General features: G+C 38.6%; 5 protein-coding genes across 8 annotated transcripts; 3 read left to right on the forward strand and 2 right to left on the reverse strand.

Moving 5' to 3' along the window:
• The first annotated feature begins 360 nt into the window (after positions 1-360).
• On the forward strand, positions 361-12,361 carry LOC106745707 (cuticle protein 19-like). Its single transcript, XM_014621567.1, has 4 exons — positions 361-1,232; positions 2,076-2,187; positions 8,993-9,301; positions 11,045-12,361. Exons 2-4 carry the CDS (start codon positions 2,173-2,175, stop codon positions 11,309-11,311), a joined length of 591 nt encoding a protein of 196 aa, XP_014477053.1. The 5' UTR covers positions 361-1,232; positions 2,076-2,172; the 3' UTR covers positions 11,312-12,361.
• Positions 12,362-12,441: 80 nt separating this feature from the next.
• On the reverse strand, positions 12,442-14,003 carry LOC106745706 (mitochondrial inner membrane protease ATP23 homolog). The gene is made up of 6 exons (XM_014621566.1): positions 13,893-14,003; positions 13,575-13,817; positions 13,282-13,327; positions 13,120-13,201; positions 12,806-13,030; positions 12,442-12,714 (listed from the first exon to the last, which is right to left on the reverse strand). The coding sequence occupies exons 2-6, from the start codon at positions 13,807-13,809 to the stop codon at positions 12,520-12,522; spliced, it is 783 nt and encodes a 260-aa protein (XP_014477052.1). The 5' UTR covers positions 13,810-13,817; positions 13,893-14,003; the 3' UTR covers positions 12,442-12,519.
• Positions 14,004-15,190: 1,187 nt separating this feature from the next.
• LOC106745701 (40S ribosomal protein S15) lies at positions 15,191-16,203 on the forward strand. The gene is made up of 3 exons (XM_014621554.1): positions 15,191-15,299; positions 15,498-15,583; positions 15,813-16,203. Exons 1-3 carry the CDS (start codon positions 15,291-15,293, stop codon positions 16,159-16,161), a joined length of 444 nt encoding a protein of 147 aa, XP_014477040.1. The 5' UTR covers positions 15,191-15,290; the 3' UTR covers positions 16,162-16,203.
• A 1,452-nt stretch (positions 16,204-17,655) lies between these two features.
• Positions 17,656-20,125, reverse strand: LOC106745699 (rabenosyn-5). Its single transcript, XM_014621549.1, has 7 exons — positions 19,990-20,125; positions 19,746-19,868; positions 19,462-19,602; positions 19,190-19,351; positions 18,744-19,095; positions 18,275-18,668; positions 17,656-18,159 (listed from the first exon to the last, which is right to left on the reverse strand). Exons 1-7 carry the CDS (start codon positions 20,123-20,125, stop codon positions 17,932-17,934), a joined length of 1,536 nt encoding a protein of 511 aa, XP_014477035.1. The 3' UTR covers positions 17,656-17,931.
• A 694-nt stretch (positions 20,126-20,819) lies between these two features.
• On the forward strand, positions 20,820-22,264 carry LOC106745700. 4 transcript variants are annotated; one of them, XM_014621551.1, is made up of 3 exons: positions 20,820-21,292; positions 21,482-22,056; positions 22,135-22,264. In XM_014621551.1, the coding sequence occupies exons 1-2, from the start codon at positions 21,211-21,213 to the stop codon at positions 22,024-22,026; spliced, it is 627 nt and encodes a 208-aa protein (XP_014477037.1). In that variant the 5' UTR covers positions 20,820-21,210; the 3' UTR covers positions 22,027-22,056; positions 22,135-22,264. The 4 variants fall into 4 exon arrangements, with proteins under 4 accessions (XP_014477037.1, XP_014477038.1, XP_014477039.1 ...); XM_014621552.1 differs by having other exon boundaries at positions 21,482-21,730; positions 21,836-22,264; XM_014621553.1 differs by having other exon boundaries at positions 21,482-21,486; positions 21,974-22,264.
• The last annotated feature ends 1,117 nt before the right edge of the window (positions 22,265-23,381 follow it).

Raw genomic sequence — 23,381 nt, forward strand, 5'->3', positions numbered from 1 at the left:
CGACAAACGACACCTACGGTAAAGCTACGGTAAAATGATTATTTATTGGTAATTTTGGTAAAATTCGTTGTTTTCGATAGTTTCATGCACAAATAAGCTGTATTCATATTTTTCGCGCTAATGCATAAGATAAAACAACATTCTTCTTATATTTACATCAAATGTAAAAATATACTGTTCCGGATTGTGTAAAAATTTTCGTATCCTTGTGAGAGCTTTAATAACAAGTTTTTACAATCGTAGAAATCAGATTGCGCTTTACTTATTTTTGACAAAGTGACATCGGAATAAAAATTCATACCTTTTAAAACAAATCGCCGTTTGTTCCTTGCTCGTTCGCTCAGTGTATGCCCAGCTTAATCCTCCATTAGCAAATTTGACCTCGTCAATTCGTTGATTATGAATTTTAGAATAAACGATAGACGATGAAGTTCAATATAAACTTCTTTATATAAAAGAAAACTTAGTTATAGTGAGACGTTACAATTCGGAAAATATGTACACTATATAACAGATCGGAACAAAAATATTTGCTCATAAAGTGGCTTATCAAAAATGTTTGTGCGCGTTTAGACACGTATATTCACATTCATATTAAACGTTAGCTGTTCGTCTCGCACTTTCACATCCGCGGGAGCGGATATCCATCCCAGACAGGATCACAATGACATCAAATGGCAGCCGGGTAAAGTCACAGTGACGTCAGAATGACGACTGACAAAACTTACTCTTCGATCGTTTCCTCGTCATTTCCCACGTCATTCCGACGTTATCGCTTTACCTGGGTATCGGTCCATTCGCACAGCATCGATCTACATATGTGCGGGACACCCTTTCCCTCGAACGCACCCTCACTCGCGCTATTCGCGACCTGTGATGAGAGCGCAGAGAAAGAGAGAGGGGGAATGAGAGACTCTTTACTTGGGAGGCGTCCCTCACCGCCAGGTTCTAAGGCAAGGTAAAACGCGCTGATGAGGCAAGGTAAGACGGGACAAGACAAGGCAAGACGAGACACAGCAAGGTAAGGTAAGGCACGGCACGGCACGGTAAGGGAGTCGCCCCTCTACTCGTGCCTACCGGGGTCCCAACGCCGTTCAAGAATCATCTTATTAGACCCACACTATATAAAGGCAACGTGCCAGCATGCCGAGCAGTTACGTACTGACTTGATTCACAGTCGTGCGTCGTGCAGAGTGCAACACGTTGCGAGCGATTATCATCACGCACAGCCTGTTCGTACACGCATGTACACACGCGTTACAATCATCATTCCGCCGAGCGTTTCATTTCACCCTGTCTGTGCGACAGACGCCGATAAGGGCCCGCGAATTGCGACCGACACGGTGATATTTCATCGCGTTCGCCAAGTGGGTGCGTCCTCGCGGATCCGCGACGAGAACGGTGTCTCTCTCTCTCTCTCTCTCTCTCTCTCTACCTCCTCCTCGCGAATCAGTGCACGGTCTCGGCGGGAGAGTTCTGCCGAATTTCGCGAAATTGCCGGGCGACGTACGGCTCTATGTGTGTTGTTGTGTCGCGCGACAATCTCGTGGAATTGCCGGCTGGCTGAATGGGCGACGTCGATTCGTTGCTCCCGAGAGAGACGGCAATATTATTTATTATAGACTTCCAGTTTCACTTACGGTATATTCAAGCACCGTCTTTTATGATTTAGTAACCGCGTAACCGCGAGATTTGCATTCCATTTGCATATCTTTCTTTTCTCTTGTATCGTCAAAGAATTTCCAACAAAATAAATGGACAATACACTTGGATAGTTCCTCGGCATATCGAGATCGTCGGGAAATTGAGCACGTCGAAAGGTGTCACTTGAAAATTGCGATTTTTCCTGAGAAAGACAGAAAGAGACGCGCTGTGATGAAATATCATCGTGGTCGCGTGTTCCTCATAAGACGGATTACCGCACGCATTATTCAACATTATTCAACGTACCTTTCTCCCGAGCGTTCACACATTTATCCGCTCGACGACGGCCTCCTAGAACATCCTCTGTTGCTCCGCATTCGATCGACTAAGGTTCTCTCACTCGTAGAACGTTAACACGAAACCTTTTGCAGTGCGCGTCCTCCGGAGGATCGTCTCGTTGTTGTTCCTGCTGAGCGAGTCAGCGCAGTTCTCAGCACGTCGACCTGCGTCATTTAACATTGCAGCAAAATGTATTATTTGCAGGTACGTGTGTAAATCTCTTCTTCATAGATGCATTTTCTAAACTGATCTGCTTTCTTTTTTTGCCATTTGAAAGTTATCGCGAAGTAAGTAATGATAATAAATTATTTATATTTATTCAATAACTTATTTATTAAATAAAATTATTTATCATCGTTAAATCTCCATCATCTTCTCTCTTCCACGAAGTGTCAGATATCAATTATACAGAAAAATCAACTCTGTTAGTGTAATTTATTTTTCCGTTGCTGGAGGACCAGACAAAAATTCAGGAAAAAATAATTTGCTGCCGCAGCAAATTTTATGCTACCGCAAGAAAATCTGTCAATTACTGTATAGACTGTAAAACGATTTGTCAAGAATACTAATTTCCATTTGCTGAATTATTTTGCTGATTCTACATATTATTTTACTGTAATAATAGGTTAATTAATGTAGAAAAATACTATTTGATTCTAACAGCAAATTAACGTGTTCTAAGGACAAATTTACTCAGTGGAATATTTTGTATCCAACAAAACCGTTTCCGCTCTAATTATGAATAATTCGCTAATTTGGTTATGCCAACTTTAATTTTACGGATTTAATTGCTGTCGTAACGAATATGCAATAGCAATGATGTGTGTGGTTTTGTTACAACAGCAAAATTATTTTTCTTCGTGTAAGAACAACAAGATTCCTATAGGAGGTTTCCACTCAATTGTTCTCAGTTGTCTGAACCGAGCGTAAATGAATGTTCACACGATGTGTTCAGTCGCGGTAACAGAGATATCATTTCTCGTCACCGAATTTTTATTTAGTCCCCACTCGATCACACACATTATTCTACCGCTAAAAAAAGCGATTCAGTTTACTTTCCTTCTTTTAAATAATGGTTATCTTCAACACAAAAAATATTTCCCTGATAATAAAAACTCTAAAAAAAGCTTATTATTATGTATTCAAAGGAAGAATTCATTCTCTTTTCAAGGATATTATAAAATTTCGAAAAAAGTTAGATTTGACTAATTTAAACAAACAATCCGATTTGTGCTTTAATTTAATATTCTTAATTACTAAATTGCTTTAATACTAAATTTATTAGCCTCAGAATATATTTTGTATATATTTTAAAATATGATTTACGGATATAAATTTATGAAATACTTGAAACAAATAACATTTGTTGCTATATGTTTTTCTGTGTGCAGGAATTGAGATTTTTGTTCCGTGTATTTCATGACGTGTTAAAAACGTCAAATAATGTATTGAATACGTACTAACGACGTAATAAACGTCATTATTACGTTATACTGTTTGCTGAGATTTTATTCTAAATATAGACGGTGCAGCATATAGCGAATTTGATCACTTACACTACACCGGATTAGTGTGCTATACATAAAATATAATGATATAACATAGAACGTTCGACGATGAAAGTAATTAATGTATATATTCTGCTAAATAACGTAACAATATCACTATTAGGTATTTAGTCATTCAAAATATTTATACGCTTTTTTATTTCAATAACTGCTTCATATATAGCAGCTTTCAGCATCAATCCGGTATAGTGCGAGGGATCGAATTCGTTACTAATTATAATTACACAGTAAAATATTTTGTTTTAAAAACGGTTCACTGAAATTTTGTGTCACTTTAACATGAAGAATGTGTTAAAAAGTAGACAAATATAATGAAGTAAAAAATAAAATAAAATCAACAAACATATGTTGATAAGTGAATGTATTAATTTAACATTACATTTGTGTACTTTTCAATACATACCTTTAACACGTATGTTAAGTAACACAAAATTTCAGTGAACCGTTTTCAATACAAAATCTTCTATTGCGTATAAAGAATAGACTTAATAGCAAGCGGGTAATTAAAAGTAAATTTTTTCAAGATCCTCGTTCGATCAAGATGCATATCCTTCGCTACTAATTAATCCATCATGTATCGCAATTAACGTTTGTAAAAGTTCCGAGTGAATCTTCCTCTGTCGTGCGTCTCCGTTGCGAGTCAATCGCTCGCTCGGGCAGACGTAATTGCTCACGAGCGTTGCGGCAAGACACGTCCCGCCCACGAGTTCCGTTAGCGCATTCACAATTATAAGTATAGAAATACCATTAGAGTCTGAGAAGCGTGACGTAGGTACAGTTATTTTACAAACGACCTCTCCTTCTCGCGAGGGGACCGAATCGCGCGAACAACGAATTGATGGATGAGTTACCGGCGGATATACACGGCCTCTGTCGCCGCGCGCTTTATTGTTTACAGCCGTCACACATTATAATTATAAACGACAGCTTACGATAATTTATCGCAATAAAAGCTAGCGCGATAATTCAGCGTGATAAAAACACTCCTCGGTGACGCGATATCGTGTTGTAAATTATTCCTGTTCGAGAGTCGCTCGATACAAACCCGCCGATATACGTCGAGCAATCGGATACTCAAGTCTCTCAATTATAACTGCCGATTATCGTAATCGATTAACGTCGAGCGTCGGAAATGAGTGAGAGAGCGCGGACGGTCTCCCAGGAGCTGCGGTGGAGGACGACGAGGAGGAGGCTCGTCGCAAAACCTGTCCCGTCGGTTCAAACCGCGATTACTCCTCCACTCTGCCCCACGAGACCTTTCCGCAGTTAGTAAAACTCCGCCACGGCTTAATCGGCGGCTAACAGGAAAGGATGGCTGTCCCTCTCCCCGCGCCTTGATAGAACGATTTTGTTATAAATCACTTTTGCGCTGTCACGCCGTTTGATTCATCATTATCATCATCATCATTATTATCATCCCGGCTTGATTAATCGAACGGTCTCTTATCCGCGGCAAATCGATGATCGCCGTGATGATCTGCCAACACCGTTAGGAGACGCGCGGCGATCATCGATTTGCCGCGTCTACACACGAGCTCACCTCGAGATGTTTAACTAACTGTCGATCATCCTTCTTCTTCTTCTATTATTCGACCGACGTGCCGCGCCGAAACGGACGAATCTCGTTCGGATAGAGCAAAGCGTTTGCTCAAGCCCTTTCGATATATCTCGTTCTGTCTATAATATGCGAGTGGCATTTCCAAAGACGCGGAGTTATTGCAGCGCTTCGGAGATGTAATTTCCCCCCGGAGGTGTGTGATTTCGTCTTTTCTTCCTCCTTTTGTTTATTTAATACGTTCCGTGCCGAAGAATTTCGCGCAATTTTTCGCTTGGTTCACGCAGCTGTCAAATGGGCCGCACAGGAAACTATAAATGTTTCCACTGTACATTAGATGATGTTTTTAAGAAAGCAAATAGTGTAAAATATTTCATGGTTATAATAATATAGTTAAAAAAAACGCTTTCTTCAACTTTTGTTCAGAAAGAAACTGAAAAAATATGTGGAAAATTTGAAAAATTCGTTTTTATTTTATTCATTCATTCGTCTGCAAAAAGAAATAAAAAAAAATAAATAAAAAAAATTAAAACTACAGATTATAGCATTTTTAGTGATGAGAATCGCTTATGGCTAGAATAAAAATTGTGTCGTGTACTACATGTGGCGCACATGGCACGGAATGTGTTAAATTAATTTATAATGAAACGCTTCATTGCTCGTCATATACGGAGGAAACAAATTTGCTAGAGCAGCAAATGTTTGTTAATATAGTAGCAAAAAAAATTTGTTTAGACAGCAGAAAGATTTGTTAGAGTTAAGAGTATTAATTGTTATTTGCTGAATATGTGGACAGCAAAATAGTTTGGTTATGCCAATTATATAAATTTTATTGCTGTCGCAACGTTTTGTTACAACAGCAAAATTATCTTTTCCGTGTAACATATTTTTGTGCTGTCACTATATTGATAAACAATTTGCTGTTCTAGCAAAACTTGTTTTCTCCGTGTAGAGAGAACGAGGGAGAGACGATAATATGAATAACTTATTGTAGACTTAAGCCTGATTGCACCAAACTCCTATTAAGCTAAGCGGCGATTAACCAACAGAGTTGTAACTGAAACTTTGAATTCCTTCTTTTTCTCCATTTCTTTTGCAACGGAAATTTCAGTTGGTGAGCCTGTAAATTAACCGTCACTTAGCTTAATCGGAGTTTGACGCAACCGGGCCTTTCATTTTTATGGTAGACAGAGTCTCATTTAATTCCTTGTTACGTAATCGCAATAAGATTTTCCTTAATAAATTGAAAAACGAGCAATTATATAATTTCTTTATTAATTCTCAATTAATGGTCTGTCACACTTGGGAGCGATTCACGTAAGAGAACCCAATCATCCTCCGAACAAATAAAGGCTCGGTCCGGAGAGCCCGCAGTCTCGGCCAAATCATCATATTGTTGTCATTAGCGCGCCTCATCATTCCCGTTAAACTGTGAAGAAAAGCGATCACGACGGCCGGTGAGCTCATCGGCGACGTAACGGCATAATCGACAACGTCGATGCGCGCGCCCACGCCAAGCACATTGAATCCCATACCGGATTATTTAAGGATGCAATGTGTGCAATGATATCGTTTCGTAATCCCGCTAACGCATAATGCGTTAATGAGACGTTAACTAACGAGTTTGCAGTCGCATCCGTCAATCCCATGCCGCGAGCGCGCGATCGGCCGCGGCTTCTCTCTCACGCGGCTCTTTTCCACGTTTCGATCGACTACTACTGGAACGAAATTGCAACACGCACGAAGCCTCGCATCGCCGTCGGCAGCCTTTACATACTCTCTCTCACCCGCACCTCCTTCTCGTCTGTTTATATTTTATATTTAATGCATACTCGTCGTCTCTTGCTCTCTCACTTTCTCTCTCTCTCTCTCTCTCTCTCTCGACGTGGGTTGCGAGAGCGTTGCAATCGAAGTACAGGGTTAAGAGCATAATACAAAGGTCTCCACTGTCGCAATAGAGCACAGATCGCCAGGCTGCTTCTCCGTTTGTTGGCGTAATATCGCCAACATTATTGATTCGGTTTGCTCCTCTTTCACGCCGATTCTCTTTCAGGTCGTCACCGTCGTCGTCGTCGTTGTCGTCGACCTAATAGCCGGTCGCAATAATGACGACGTGTGTCAAACGCGACCTGTTATTACGCTGTGAAAAAAGGCCCTCTCCCGCGATAAAGATCCCCTGGTTGTCGCTATCGTCTGCGAAATCACGTTGCGAATCGAGTGCGTGAAAGAGGATGTCCTTTAAAGCGACTGGTGCCAATTTTTTTTTTTAACAACGAGTGAACGTGCGCGAATCCTCGCGCGGGCACTCGTGACGCGACTTTCGTTACTTCTGCCATTCTCGGATTGAGAGGCCCGACGTGAGAAAGTCACGTTCGCCGCAAAGTTGCAGTCCGGTTGAAACTATACTAGGCCAACGAGCGATGACGAATGACTGCGGGCGTTTAGCTATTTTATAACAATGAATAATTAATTGCATAAAATTGGCAAATTAAGTAATAACACAGACGAGAGAGGAATATCGAACGCGACGGACGCATGTTAGAATTATTTTATCCGATCGACGTTCCATCGTCATCAGTCTATAATTATTCCCATCAATCTCATCAAAAGGCACAACGCGAGAGATATGTTGCACCGCGGAAAAAATATCGTCGTCCGACGTCTTGACGTACTAAATATCAAGCTTGGATCACACCTCCGATGCGAAGAGACACAGACAGATAGAGAGAGATAGACTCTTGATTTATTAAAATTACACGCTCGTAACACGTGCGCGACAAGGCTCGCATTTGTAACTGATAAACTACGCGACAAATGTCAGTTTACGCGCGAGGACGATTGTGGCGGTATTCAACACCGGATCTGAAAGTTGAGAAGCGTCTCTGCTACGTGAATGCCATTAACTTTCGATCGATCGGCTTAAACGACGTCGACGATGAATATTTGTGTTCAAAATTTGTAGTTAATAAATGTAAGAAGAAACTTCTCAACGATATATTCAAAAGTGCGATGAAATAAATTATAAGAAAAGAACAGTAAGGAAGCAAACAAGAGCAAAGATGATATTCGTCGAGAAACGCTCGTTAATTAATATTTGTATAGCTTTCAAGTTTCGAAAAAAAAAACCAATTTCTTTCTCATTTTCCGCGAACTTTTTTGTTGGTTTTTTTCTTCTTTACAGAGGAAAGTAAATATGGCAAGTTTTAACTGAACACGTGTAAATTTTTTTTAACGAATTTTTGTACTCTTGAGATAAAAAACCGATAAGATCCACGGAAAAATGGGAAAAAATACAAGTTTTTTCTTAAACTTTCTTTAAAACTATAAATATTTATATAATAATAATTAAATAAATATAAATATATATATATATATATATATATATATATTTACTTATATTTATATAATTATTATTTATTTTTATACACATACGCGTGTAATAATAAATAGATATATAAATATAAATAATAATAATTGTTGTAATATACGAGCGATTGATGGAGAATGCAGCAGCGATGACTATACGACATATAATTCCAACAAAAGGTCCTACTTTATTTGACGCGCGGCGCGTCACGATGACATCAAGGCTCGACGGAAACTCATGTATCCGGCTACATTAACCTGTCTCATAAACCTACTAATTCGACCTACTCTTACACTTGTAAATATAAAGAGAAGAAATTCGCGGAAAGTCGTCCTTCTTTCACGGATACAGACATTAACTTTGATCGGCGAGCCTTATTCTATTTTCGTCACAAGTTCAGACATAAGATTAACGATATACTAACTGAAATACTTGAAACGTACCTCCGACGGGACATTCAATGTGATAATAATTTCTTCTTTCTCTTTCTTCCCGGCAATCGCTCTTTCCCCCGCGCAGTTGGCTGTGCTCTGTGTGACGATGGTGAGTGTTATCGGCGATTTACCACCGGGTACCCAGCGCAACACGTATCTGCCGCCCAAGCCGACGCCTGGCGGCTACAAATACCCGGTACCGACAGTGACGTTCCCTACAGGTTCGACGCAGACGTTCCCTCCGCATACGTACCCTACGCGTCCAACGATCCCTCCACGTACCCCGACGTACCCGACGCATCCGACCTTCCCAACGCAGGGCACTTATCCCACCAGACCCACAACCAAGACGGACTACAATGGCCAACCGAGCATTAATGGAAATGTCATCGGCGTAAGTGTGTATATACGTTTGTAATATGTAATAAATAATAAAACATTTGTATCACGGCAGATATTAATAGATAATAAAAATGATAATCACACACTGAAAAAAATTGTTACGTTCGAGTAAAATATTTGCTAAGGAGTGTTGGAGTAATTAATTTTATTCTAATTAAATAAATATTATTTGAACGTAGCACATTGAAAGAAAGAAAGAAAGTGTTACATTAAAGTAATATTAACTTAATCCAAATAAAATTAACTACTTCAATATTCTTTAGCAAATATTTACTTGAACGTAGCAATTTTTTTTCAGTGTATAGATAACCAAACCTGCAGATTTTGCGCGATGTCTGTTTTTTGTCGGCAGTTTGCTAACAAAAATACAACAGGAATTGCTAATAGAGCATGACAGATTGATGGATTATCTTACAATACCGTGCAAGATCTGTCGTTTCGTCACCATTTAAGTATATTTAAATCGAATATACTGTAGATCCTGCTCGGTTTCTACCATCCATCTGCTGTCGAGTTATATCAGTAAGCTCTGTCGACAGGACATAAGTTTAATGCGACACAGATGGCGATGAATTTGCCGCGGTATTTTGATCGGATCTGCTGCCAATTTGCTGACATATCGCTAATATTTTGCTTACTGAGATATTCCAGTAAAAATTTAACCAACAGTAACATTAACATTATAATTTCTCATTCAACAATATAAGTGCAATATAACATGCATTGTATATTAACACTATGCCGTCCAGCGACACCACGTTGGTGTCGTGCGCAAAACATCGCGCAAAGGCCGGTGGCACCACGTTGGTGTCGTGCGCAAAACTATCGCGCAAAGGCCGGCGACAGCACTGTGGTGCCGTTTGTGTTTTGATTGTGTACTGTTTGTATTCTGTTTAAGCAACAATAAGTTACAGAGATAAGCGTGTCTTTTATTTTTATAAGTACTTGTGCCCTTTGATAATGGCAGACAAAAGCTACTACATCGCGTGCTTCCGATCATGATTCGATCGACAGACTTTCCGGTCAGCTAAAGCAACACCAGCTAATACAAATTTCCGAAACCGACAAACGAAAACGAAGAAAGTGCCATGTATGTTCCAAAAACAAAAAAAGAAGGACAACAAATTTAATGTGAAAGTCTTGTGGAGACGCGTTACACCTCGGAGATTGTTTTGCTTCATATCATCTAAAAGAGAAATATTAAGTACCCAATAAAATATTAATAAATAAATAAATATATAATACAAAAAAATGTTACATTTATTTATATATATCCTCGAAATTTCATGAAAATAGCGGGACAGGATTGAAAACTAATGAGAACTGACGATTTATGATCTCCCGAAAACCTCGAAAAACCGCCGGCGACAAGCGAAATGATCAGTCCTACCGGCACCAGACAAAAGAATCCCGATTAGACGTGCGGACGGCATAGTGTTAACATTTATATTGTTGAGTGAAAAATGATGATATTGCTATAATGTTACTGTTAGTATTTACCAGGATAGTAGCAATAATAAAAGTTTTTTCTCTCGATAATTAAGAAAAACTAATCGTATCATTGTCGAAATAGATAATTGTACGGTCTACACTCCTCGCTATTGGAATTTTCGCTAACCAAACCGTTATTTATTTATATTTATTTATTTATTTATCCTTTCTTTGGAAACGACATTTGAATCGGATAACAAGAAGAGAGTGACCGTTGATCACGATCTCTTTCCTTTCCTTCCAGCATGACCATCACCATCACGAGCCCGGCATGCCCTTCGATTTCAATTACGCCGTGAAGGAGGACGCCTTCGGCAACGATTACTCACACAACGCCATTAGCGACGGCGATATCGTCCGCGGTGAGTACAGGGTGCAGCTTCCGGACGGCAGGACGCAGGTAGTGCGCTACACCGCGGATTGGCAGCACGGCTTCAGCGCCCAGGTCTCTTACGACGGGACACCACGCTTCGACGTCCCCCGGCCGGGCGGTAACTTTCGAGGCTATTAGCTATTAGCGTCGAGAGCCTAGGGTTGTTCACTTATCGTCATCGAGAATCAAAAGTGCAGCACGCGACGAATCGTCCCGTATACCTGAAATAGCGATATTTCACATGAAAAAAGAAAACGAAGAAAAAGGAAGAAGAAGGGAGAAATGAAAAAGAGAGAGAATACGTCGGTAAGGACGACGCATCATGAGAAAAAAAATGATATCTCACAACAGAAGAGGACAAACGCTCGTTATATCTTTTACGGCGATATCGGTAATATTGGTGTCACGCGACTTACACATCAGTACGATCCAATCCATAAATCGCGACTTCTTCCCTTTCTTCTTGTGCTTACAAGTTTACGAGATAATAGAAAAAGGGATGCAATTATGCGCGTTGTATTTAATCTACGCTACGTAATTGTTGACATTTTTATTTCGTATTATCTCGAAGACAGATTAGTTCGCGAATCGTGCGGAAGATTGGATCGCACTGATTTATATGTATTAAACTCCCGCAATGAAATCGTGACACTAACGCACTGCTTTGTGATACAAATTACGCAGAACGAAAGAAAAGAATAGACACGAAATAGATGTATTTTCCTTTCCTGTCAGTACCATCTTGCTTCGCTTTGAATATAGAAACCCCTTGTTTTATCTTCATTATGTCGAATTAAGACTTCTTAATGATATTAGTATAGAAAAGTATCGCTTGTCAATATTATACAGATGAAATAATTCACGATTATGAGTGAACTATGTAATGAACTGTTATATTCGATCACGCACGATCACGTTTGCGTAAAACTTAAAAATAGTATTAATGTCCTCTTTTTCCTGAAACTGCCAGATTTACGCGAATAGTAATATCTCTATAACCAACCCTAGTTTCGACTGATAAATATAAATGAATATATTAAGAAAAAAATACTCGATTAATGTGTCAAATGTTCAACTCAATAAAATCTGTATACCATACCAAATTTACTTTGTTTATTTATTTATTTCAATGCTAACAGACATCTGATTTATTCAATAACATGTATTAAAACAACACATATTTGTGAATGTAAGAGATATAATCTGCTTTTTGCTGTCAAGGATCTTCGATAGGAGAGGGCAGAATTTGGTATTGTATAGTATCGGTGTTATAGTATGTAAATACTGGTAAATATATATTACAACAATTGTTTACAACAATTTAATTGTATAAACAATCTATATATTTATGTATACCCATATAAATACGCTTCCGCGTATGCTTTCGTCATATCATCCGAATTTCTACGAATTCTTCTGCCGATTGGCTCCAGATCATTGTAGCATTTGGTGAATACTCTTTCTATGGCCGCTTCTGCTTCTTCTGGTGTTACTTTATGCGCAGCGAGTACCGACAGCTTAGCTTTGCTCTTGACACAATTCTGGACAAATAATATCACATATTGGTAATCATGTGGCAGATATTAAGAACTAACATTCTGTGATAGTATCAATCTCTGGCCAATACTTTACCTGATGCGTCGCTTTTATATTAGTAAAAGATGAGTATCCATGAACCAATGAGCCCAAGAAACTGCAATGACCGATACTTGCAGCTCTGATTTCTGTACAGGCCAGGTGATCAATGTTTTTCAGGTCCAACTTGTTGCGGCAGTAGTCGAACATATGAATCATCTCATGTAAAAGATTAGCCTGCACTGCTCCTTTGCTGACAGCTGAATTTTGGCAGATAACAACCTAAGGATACAAAGAAATTTCATTATTAAAACTACATGATATTCTGGATGCTACATGACAAATTAATTAATTAAGATAAATGTATTTACCTGATTTAATTCCGCATCGTATCCACCAGTTACATATGGACCGCATACTTCACAGGAGATATGTCGCCGAATATCTATTTCACTAAAACATCAGTTATTAATAATTGTCTATTTTAACAAAACAATTTATTATAAATAGCTAAAAGAAAGAAAGAAATGAACCATCCTGAGCTCTTCAATGCTGCTACCATAAGTTTCACTATAGGACCTGAAAAGTTAAATTATTCAAATTTAAAGAGAAGCAAATCAATTATAAAATTCAATCAAATATTATATATCCTTATTTGTTTTCATACAATTATATAAAATTATAATCTCAAAATATAAAATACAACTTAAGAACCATTCATACTTTTCTATTCTTCCATAATTTATCAGAGTATAAACTTCACTTCTACGTTTCTGTAAATTCTTTTCGAAGAATAAGTAATATGAATTAGAAATTTTTTACTCACTATTTTTTATACAATAATATACATTAGTTTCGCATCTAACATTGTCTAACGATTCTCGTCCTTCCAAGCCTATCATTGTCTTGAACCAGCTACGTTTTAATTTTGCTCCTCTTCTCTCAGGATACAGATCCATTCCCCATGAATGATCATCGATTGATTCATTCGTTGATACATTTTCGGCAATATCATTCTCATCTTTTTTCTTTTTTTCTGTCTTTTCATTCTTGCCTATCATCGCCGTAACTTGATATAGTGGAAATAAATTTATATAAAAGAATATTCACTATGTAGTAATTTGCCGTAATATCACTCAATTACCCTCGTCTTAACGTAGCACAAATCTTTTTTCAGACTTGAGGTTATGACGCGGTTATGTCACGAAATTTGTTCGTTTTCGCTGCATGAGAACTGCATTGTACTGAACTGAACCGCATTTGGGATAGACTAGAAGTCTGTTCGTTTTCGCTGCACCTCTGAACTAGTTCAACAAGTTGAATAGAGACAAGTATATGTTTTCTCACTTCAACTTATTGAACTAGTTCAGAAAGCGCTTCAAAAACGAACAAACCTATTATTTTACATTGGAAAAGAGAATTTGCAGAAAAGTATAGAAAATGCAACTAAAAAGAACAGATAGTAATAGAAATATAGAAAATTAATCAGTAAAAGTAATTAACATTACCAGGACGCCGAAAATGATTAATTAGTTCATAGGACCACAATTTCGAGCAATTTTAACAAACATAATTAAAAATTTTTTGACTAAGCATGGTGTATATAAATATCTAGATAAGATACGTCGTTAAAATGCATGACGTTCCTGTAACGAGTCCTTGGAAAAAATTCCCCTAGATTAATACACCAATGGAGGCATTCAATGGCTGTGTTTAGAAAATACAACAATTAAGTAATTAGACAATGTAAATTCCGGTCCACAATAATAAGTGTGGTAAGCTTTAAGTGGTAAATTGATCAATTACAGTCGTATATATAGAAGAATAATCAAATGTGATTGGTAAATTTCTTACGACTTAGAGCTTACTCCACTTGACTAAGGTTAATTGGTCTAAATTTAAGGATCTAAAGCCCATATTAGGCTACGAATTGGGGATTGAGATTAAATTGAATTTGACCAATCAGTACAAAGTTAATTGAACTCAAGTTTAATAAAATTCAAGGAACTTTGCATTGATTGATTAAATTTCAATTCAATCTCCAATCCGTAGTTTGATACGGGCATAACAGTAAGTAATAGCTGCGTTCAAAGAACACAAGCGGTCAGTGGTTATTTGTTAGATCCCTAAAGTTAGACTAATTACGTTGACCGTTGTGCAATTTTTGTGTTTTTTGAACGCAGCCAATTCTCACTGTTCACTAGTTCTGTTCGTGTTGCCTGCACTTTTGATACTTTTACATCTGTTGCTCATTGCACATTGGCCTCTCTTTAAAAGGAAAAGCTCTCATTGGATATCGCTCATCATATTCGGTGTGCAGCGGGCATTGGTTTCAAGAGTGTGAAAAGTATAAGCAACGCGAACAAACCTACCGATTGCTATGTTACGCTAAACGCAGCCAATGAAAACACCGGGAGACGTTCGACCAACATATCTATATCGTCTACATATCTTATGTTAACTTAACCTGTGACCTACGCGTGAGCACCATCGGAGAATAAACGCGGAGTTCCTTTTGCTATCGATTTCAGAAGGCGCGAACATGGCTGAGGTAAGTTCTCCAAATTCGATGTTAAATCCAAAAAATACTTATACATCCATTATGTGAGACATAATTGCACAAGTCACACGTGTTAATTATATTTCAAACTCTATCAGAAAGATGATATTAACGTACAGCAGCTTATTCCGTTACCGTCGTGTATGTTATAGATGTCTGTTTAATCTTCTCTCCTTTTACTTTTTACAGGCGGATGAGACCCAGAAGAAGAAGAGGACCTTCAGGAAGTTTACCTTCCGAGGGGTCGACCTGGATCAACTCCTAGATATGCCCAAGTAAATTACACGTTGCGAATAGTTTTCAAAACATAACCTTATTACAATCATGAAATCTCATGAAGCGCACAAATGAATACTTGTATATTTTCATTTGTAAATGATGGTTAAGATTAAATAATTTTGAGAACTTTTCTTGTATAATAAAATTGTCAAAAAAAGAAAAAAATAAACAGCATATATAAATATGGTGTTGAAGAATATACTATACCAATAATTTTTCTTCCAGTGAGCAACTTATGGATTTGATGCATGCGAGAGCACGTAGGCGCTTTTCTCATGGACTGAAGAGAAAATCAATGGCACTTGTCAAGAAATTACGGAAGGCAAAGAAAGAAACACCACCCAATGAAAAGCCAGAAATTGTAAAGACCCATTTGCGTAATATGATCATTGTTCCTGAGATGGTAGGTTCCATTGTAGGTGTATACAATGGAAAAACCTTCAACCAGGTTGAAATCAAGCCTGAGATGATCGGCCACTACCTTGGTGAATTTTCTGTTACATATAAACCAGTTAAGCATGGTAGGCCTGGCATCGGTGCTACGCATTCTTCGCGATTTATTCCACTTAAATAAAGTGTATTTTATAAATCAATAAATGTACAAAGAAAAATATAACACATGAGTTTATTGTTCTTAGAAGTAGCAATCAACCTAATTGCAAGATCCGACTCAGTGTGCAAAATTTAAATTTGCTTAGAAGATTAGTAGTCCCAGAAGACTGTGGTTAACCATTTTCCGATGACGTATGATTTCTTCTACAGGGTCTTCCATTAAGAGGTTTCATTTTTAATTAATAAAAAAAAAGAACAAATTTTTGAAAACGTTGAGATATATTTGTTTTAATTCAAAATACAGATTGTGCGATTTCAACGTAGGACATAATAGCATCCAAATAGCCTCGACTTTTCTTACAAATGGTCATTCTTTTGAGGAAATTTTCCATCACGTTTTCACACAATTGCGGCTCAATTTCGCCAATAATAATTCGAATATTGTCTTTGAGTGCTTCAATCTTATCCTTCACATAACCTCAAAGGAAAAAACCCAGGGGTGTCGCACGATCTGGGCGGTTAATTGAAGTCTCCGTTACGCGAAATGATGCGTCCAGGGAACTTCTCACATAATAATGCGATCGTTTCACGATTTCCATTCTGCTGAAAATAAACATCGTTTAGGTCCAGTTCTTCAATTTCAGGCCAAAGAAAGTTTGTCAGCATTTTTCGATAGAGCAATCCATTGATTGTGACAGTGCAACCATCTTCATTTTTGAAAAAAATACGGCCTGATGACGCCGCGAGCCCAAAAACCGCACCAAACTGTTGTGGTGTATGGAGAGGTTGTTCGTCAATCGCTCTTGGGTTTTCAGTGCTCCAGATGCGGCAGTTTTGCTTATTGACGTAGCCTTGAAGGTGGAAATGGGCCTCATCGCCCAAAATGATTTTCTTGAAAAAATCAGAGTCAATCGCTTGCATTTCCAATACCTAATCGACGAACGTACGGCGTTGTCTATAGTCCGTCGGCTTCAATCTCTTGTGTCAGTTGGATTTGTTGTAAGCATGTAGACCAAGATCTTTGTGCAAAATGCGGTACAGGCTGGTTTGTGAAATGCCCAATTGTTGCGAACGTTTTGCAATAGACAAACCAGGATTTTCCGCGACACTTTCAGCCACAGCAGCAACGTTTTCGATTGATCTGACTGGCCGAGCAAGAGTTCGGTTCTTAACATCGCTAACCTGGCCGAGAAGATGCTTTTCTGCGAAACTGGTACGGAAAATTTTGCGAACTGTCTCCGCGAAATTTTCACCGTGTTTATAGTGAGTTTTCACTACTTCTATCCATTGTTTAAGCGAATATCGATCCATTGTTATTAACTGCACAGTTTTTACTCGACAACTGTCAAATATGACAACTTCATCTATAACAGGTACAAAATGCCGCGAAACTTGAAACCTCTCAATGGAAATAGTTTACAAACGAAAACGTGCAATTTTTGTGGAGATGAAAGTGTATAATCAAGACTTCTAGGTTCAATCACAATAAAATGTAAAAAAAAAAAGTATGATTTTATTGCCGCAAATAATGGATTGATACAAAAATTTACTGTACAAAGTACACAAGATATAGAGCAAGATATAACACTTTATACATTCTCATAATTTTTCCTATATAAACTTTCTCCCTCTTTCTATCTACATATATTCATGTGTATATGTGTAATATATTGAAACTCGCATAGAAGATTTATTAAATACCTTGCAAATCAATAGGAAATGTATCTTACTATAATAAGGAACCTGTCACTCGACAAGCCGAGACATATAAGAAGCGTGCTGCCTGTTACGCCTAGCTATCGCTACTGGTACTCTGTTTCATAGCAAAGTAGGCACTTTGAAGCTCCCGGAGATTGCTCTCTAAAGTCGCGACTTCGTCGTACTTGCAATCTGCCCGGGCTTGCTTGATGTAAGCGTGAAGATTGCTCATTTGTTCGATCAGCGGATCCATAGAGGAAGACATGATGGGTGCGACACTGGACGGGCCCCAGCCCTGAGACTGTGTCACCACCGGCTGTGCCTGAAAATGTAGACATTTTATCACGATCAAGTTCAAGTCAGATTTTTGCACGTTAGCACGATTTAAGATTCGAATTTTGAATCGTTATTGCAACTCCGCTTTGATTAGCGCATACCTGAGTAGTTTTCACAGAAGGTCCACTGTCCAAGTTCCACGTCTCCCTTTTGCGCTGTTCCTTTGACTTTTCTCGCTGTTCTTCCTCCAGTTGTCGCTCGTACGCTATCCGAGCCTCTATCCTCTTCTGACGTTCCTCTTGCAGAGTTGTGTATTCCTCCGGGGTGGGTAAAGGTTGCAGCGTCAGTAGCTCTTCCTTCAGAAATATCATCGCCGACGTTCGGACCATCTGGTACAGCCTGTGCTCCTGCCCCGGCGGAGCGGCCTGATCCGTATCTTTCGGCGTACCAAGCACCAGAATCCTCTTACTGGTCGCGTCTATGTTTTCGCCAAGCTTCGCCAGTTTCAGTCGCAACGTTTGAGCGTCCTCCAGACTATACATTGTCTCCCCTTCTCTGGAAGTTTCACGTGCGTTCAATATCATCGTGCAATCGGTACCAAATCGACGATTCTAGCGAGGACTCACGTACTTCAACGACTTCCACATTTTATTGTACATCGCCAAGTGCTTCGTGGCCTCCCCCATGTAGTCCCGCATCTTCTCGTAAAACTGACAAACGATCGGTTTGTCGAATTGTTTCGCTTTCTGCATCTCCCGCGCGTCGAGCAGGTTCATGCAGTGCATGCAAACTCGGAAATGCTGCTCACCGCTAGCCGGATCGTTGACTAACGATAGTACACTGTTCAAGCTACCGCTGGAAGGTGAACGCGCCAGCTTCGTGAGACCGACACCAGCGCGCATTATCCTCTCGGAGAGGGCTCGTTCCGACGCGGGCGGTATAGCGGAATCATCCTGCACCGATACAGGATTCGTCATTTTCCCTGTGGAGAAGAGAAATATATCTTGTCAGTCATAAACTTGGAGACGGAAAGTCTTCTCTCACGGGCGCAATATTACGGTAAATTAATTACGTACGTGCACTAACTAGAGATAGAAATAAGGTGCAGTTATGGCACATGACTGCTCCGCACAGTCTGCAGTGATGTTTTCTCCTCGCCAGGTGAAAGCTCTTAGCGCAATTGGGACACAGTTTCACGTTTTTTTCGTCAATCCACGGCACGATGGTGCGTTCGTGAGCTGTTGTAATGAAATTTGCTTCTCAATCACCATATTTCAATTGTAAGGAAAACAGGATAGAAACATCACGAAACCAAGTATGGTGTACGACAATTTATGCATTTCCATACCTTTCCTATCAACAGGATCTGACGGTAAATTATTTAATAACTTATCTAGTCTTATGAGAAGTTTATTCGTTTCATATGCGTATCTCTCTAATCGAGCGTTTCTTATGACCTTAAAATACTTTGTATGGGATGTAAATGCACCTGGAAAAGTACCCAATAATGATATACCCTACAAGTCGATTACACCTGTGTAACAGATGTAGACACAATTCTTGATGCATATTAAAAAAGTCAAGAAGCTAGGCGTTACTGTGCGAAGCAAGTGATACAGGATACATCGATACCTATTTCTTGTGGTCCATAATTAATTTCAGGACTGTGCCTCTTGCCCTGCGCTATTGCACCTGAAAGAGTTCCTGGCATATCATCCTGCTTCAAGATCTTCTTTTTAGCTTTGCCAAAGAGATCTGAAACACAACAACAGCTCTGACGTATTCTGCACATATTCCACAAGTTCATACAGCGATGCTAATAGAATCTAATGAGTTTCTCAAAAGCGAGGAGCAAATCAAAAGAACATTCCGTCACCTTTCAAAGATTTTAAAATCTCCGGATCGTCATTGTGGATCTCCTCGAAATGCTTCGTTAAGTGATTGGGTGTCTTGAAGTCGGTCATGCATATGGGACATATAAATCCCTCCAGAACTTCGCCGTTGCCGGCCATCGCGAATTCGAGATAATCTCGCGATTTACAGTTCAGAATCCGTCAGTCACATTCACCAGTCTCACACTCGATTTACTGTAGGCGTTTCTCCAGTGCTTTCCTGGAGCGATCGCATCTTGCGAGCGGCCATATTGAATTTGTGACAGCTGATAAAAGGTCTGTTTTTTTTTCGCTGCACTAAAACTGCACCAGAACTACACTGAACTGAACCGCACTGGGGCAGACTAGTACAGAATAGTTCAGTTCAGTGCAAAAATGCAATGAAGAGGTCTGTTCGTTTTCGCTGCACCGCTGAAACGCCAGAATGCAGTAGACAACATGGCGCATCACATGGAATTATTTGATTCTTCTGACGAAGAGGATTTTGTTCTAATACAACCACCATTATAACCCATTGTGAATGAAAATGATGAATGTAATATACAGCTAAATATAGCAAATTTATTACTAATTTATAATATTATATACCCTACTGATCGTAAATTTAAATAAATGACTAAATATCTCGTTAATGTAACCTAAGACGTAACGTATATATAATTTTAAACTAAATATATATATAACATTAACGTGATATTTTGTCCTTTATTAAAGTAATCTGTGGAGAATTTATATAACTCTAATCTAAATATTATCTGTTCGTAGATCAGAATGTATTATTAATGTACTATTAATGTATCCACTTCTGGGAATAATGCATAAAACAGAACATATTAACACTTTCACAACCGCATGTTAGCGCAGTGAAACGTCGCCAGTGGCCGGCAATATTTTGGAAGAAAAAACTTTACGTAAATTCATGAAACAATTAACATTATTATGACGTGCTAAGAAAAGTTTTGCAAGTGGCTTGCCACTGGTACCACGTGGGATTCACCGGCAAATAGCGACTGGCCTATCAATGGTACCACGTGAGTGTCACCGGCAAATAACGACTGGCCTACCAATGACACCACATGAGTGTCACCGACATAAAACGACTGGCCTGCCCATGACACCACATTGGTGTCAGCGGTTGTGAAAGTGTTAAAATACCAAATTATATAGAAAATATTGTTAACAATTATAACAATATAGATTTCATAATGCATTTTCGCTTATCAAGAACGGTAGCATATGGTCTAGTAGATCGATTCAGGATGTGTGATGAATTTACATCGATGGAAAGTATGTATTATAACAACATTACTTATTATTATTAATTGTGCAATAGGACAGATAGTTTATATTATAAAACACGAGACAATTGGAAGAACAATAATTTATTTACATATCAATTTGCATATATACCGTTCAATGTTAATATATATATATATATATATATGTATTAATAACTTAGTATATATTATATTTCAGATCTGGTAGGACGTTTAAAAGTTACAGCTGAGAAACATATCCTATGTTTTCTGTGGTTTGTTGGACATGAAAGTGCATCATATAGAGATGTAGCAGACAGATTTGGAATAACAATTAGCACTTTATACCACGTTATTAGTAGAGTAACACAATTTTTTATGTCTCTTGCGCCTAACTACATAAAATATCCCTCCGCACATGAAAAACTAGAAACTGCTACTTTTTATGAAGAAAGAAAAGGATTTCCTGGTATAATTAGTAATAAACTGACATTAATATACTTAACATTTATATACTTTATATTTTCTTTATTACATAGCAACGCATCACTAATATATGATATTTCGTCTCCAGGTGCTATTTATGGATCTTATGTCAGAATTGACAAACTAATAGAAGATCCCGATTCATATATTAATCGCAAACAATATTTTTCGTTGCACATGCAAGGAATTGTTAATCATAAAATGAAATTTATCGATATTTTTGTAGGATATCCAGGTTCTGTGCATGATGCAAGAGTGTCGAAACTCACCAATATATGACAATCTACATGAACTTTGTGCAGATAAGAAGTACAAGACATGAAAAAAGATGTAATTAGGGCTCCTGCATATAATAATTAATATCCATTATAAACATTAATGTTACAGATATTTATTTCTTATTGGGTGATAGTGCATACCCCATTAACTCCGAAGGAGTTAATGGTACCATATAGAGACAATGGACACTTGACACATGCGCAAAGACTGTTATCCTTATCTTGGACATATATAGAGTGCAAAAGCAAGGAATAAATAATGATAGTCGTATGCCTTTGCCGTTGGCACTGTACCTAGAGAAGCAACGAAAGATATTTTCATAAAACAAGATGCAGCATGCGTCTGGACACAAGTGCCGCGAGGATCATACATTCATACAGCTGTCCCTGTAACGTAATTTATCGCTGAGTAGAGAAACACGCGGTAACACATCTTTCCGCAAACGTTGGTGAACAAAAGAAAACTGCTTTCAGGTAATAATGCGCGCGGGGTGCGGTTGAATGCAAATGCCAAGTATTTTTATAGCTTCACAAAAAAATGGACTCCGCGTTAAGGCGCTGCATGGACATTATTGGTTTACGAGTGCCTCGTCGTGTGAGTTTACGAATAAAAGTTTATTATTCTGCTCGGGGGTTCTCCGTGAGTCCTCGCGTCTCGCTAGGTCCCTTTACCCGAAGCAACCAACGAAGAAATACCCTGTTTTATTTTACGATTAGCCTGATATTGATTAACACGTTGAGCGCGGCGCCGATTTTGTTATCCTTTCCGCTCAGGCGGCAGTGAGCGAGCACTTGATGCCGAGCGCTCAAGAGGTTTTTGGAATAGAGAGTATGAACAGAAGATTACTTTGTTTCACTTTACTGTGGGATGGTGCAGCCAATGCATGAGTATACAAATTATAAACAGAAGATAATGGGAAGGGGAACGGCAAGAAGGTGACCTCCAAGAGACGATCAATCTTATTGCAATATGTGCAAATCTCATCCACACCTTTGCTTAAAATGTTTTAATAAACTCCATTAAAATTATAACATTAGTTTTTTAACCCTTGACAATGCCGGTTTCACGCACCAAGTCCACTGTCAGTCCCCAGGGAGTGACGCCGCCTGAACGAAAAGTGTACTGTCAGTCCCCAGGGACCGACGCTGTCTGAACGGAAAGTTCACTGTCAGTCCCGAGGGACTGACGTCGCACTCAACGTGTTAAAAGAATGCGGTTTTAACAGAAATTACATTATTGAAAATAGAAATTTTGTTGACGAATCATTTATATAATTATGCGCATAATGTCTAAAAACAGTCTCTAAACTACTATTGAATAGAGGTTATAAAATTTATGATAAATATTATGTGACA

This window comes from Dinoponera quadriceps, unplaced genomic scaffold (genome assembly GCF_001313825.1).
Source record: "Dinoponera quadriceps isolate SergipeBrazil2010 unplaced genomic scaffold, ASM131382v1 scaffold1441, whole genome shotgun sequence".
Classification (NCBI taxonomy): domain Eukaryota; kingdom Metazoa; phylum Arthropoda; class Insecta; order Hymenoptera; family Formicidae; genus Dinoponera; species Dinoponera quadriceps.

What these genes read in the sequence shown, in the direction of transcription:
- LOC106745701 (XM_014621554.1), top strand. An exon ending in CAACTCCTAGATATGCCCAA is followed by an intron (nt 15,584 to 15,812) that starts GTAAATTACACG and finishes TTTTTCTTCCAG; the next exon opens with TGAGCAACTTATGGATTTGA.
- LOC106745707 (XM_014621567.1), top strand. An exon ending in TTAATGGAAATGTCATCGGC is followed by an intron (nt 9,302 to 11,044) that starts GTAAGTGTGTAT and finishes CTTTCCTTCCAG; the next exon opens with CATGACCATCACCATCACGA.
- LOC106745700 (XM_014621550.1), top strand. Translation starts at nt 21,211, where the DNA reads ATGCATTTTCGCTTATCAAGAACGGTAGCATATGGTCTAGTAGATCGA. An exon ending in TGAATTTACATCGATGGAAA is followed by an intron (nt 21,293 to 21,481) that starts GTATGTATTATA and finishes ATTATATTTCAG; the next exon opens with ATCTGGTAGGACGTTTAAAA.
- LOC106745699 (XM_014621549.1), bottom strand. Translation starts at nt 20,125, where the DNA reads ATGGCCGGCAACGGCGAAGTTCTGGAGGGATTTATATGTCCCATATGC. An exon ending in AGATCCTGTTGATAGGAAAG is followed by an intron (nt 19,352 to 19,461) that starts GTATGGAAATGC and finishes TCATTACAACAG; the next exon opens with CTCACGAACGCACCATCGTG. An exon ending in CTTCTGTGAAAACTACTCAG is followed by an intron (nt 18,160 to 18,274) that starts GTATGCGCTAAT and finishes CTACATTTTCAG; the next exon opens with GCACAGCCGGTGGTGACACA.
- LOC106745706 (XM_014621566.1), bottom strand. Translation starts at nt 13,809, where the DNA reads ATGATAGGCAAGAATGAAAAGACAGAAAAAAAGAAAAAAGATGAGAAT. An exon ending in ATATTATTGTATAAAAAATA is followed by an intron (nt 13,328 to 13,574) that starts GTGAGTAAAAAA and finishes TTAACTTTTCAG; the next exon opens with GTCCTATAGTGAAACTTATG. An exon ending in ATATAAAAGCGACGCATCAG is followed by an intron (nt 12,715 to 12,805) that starts GTAAAGTATTGG and finishes TTATTTGTCCAG; the next exon opens with AATTGTGTCAAGAGCAAAGC.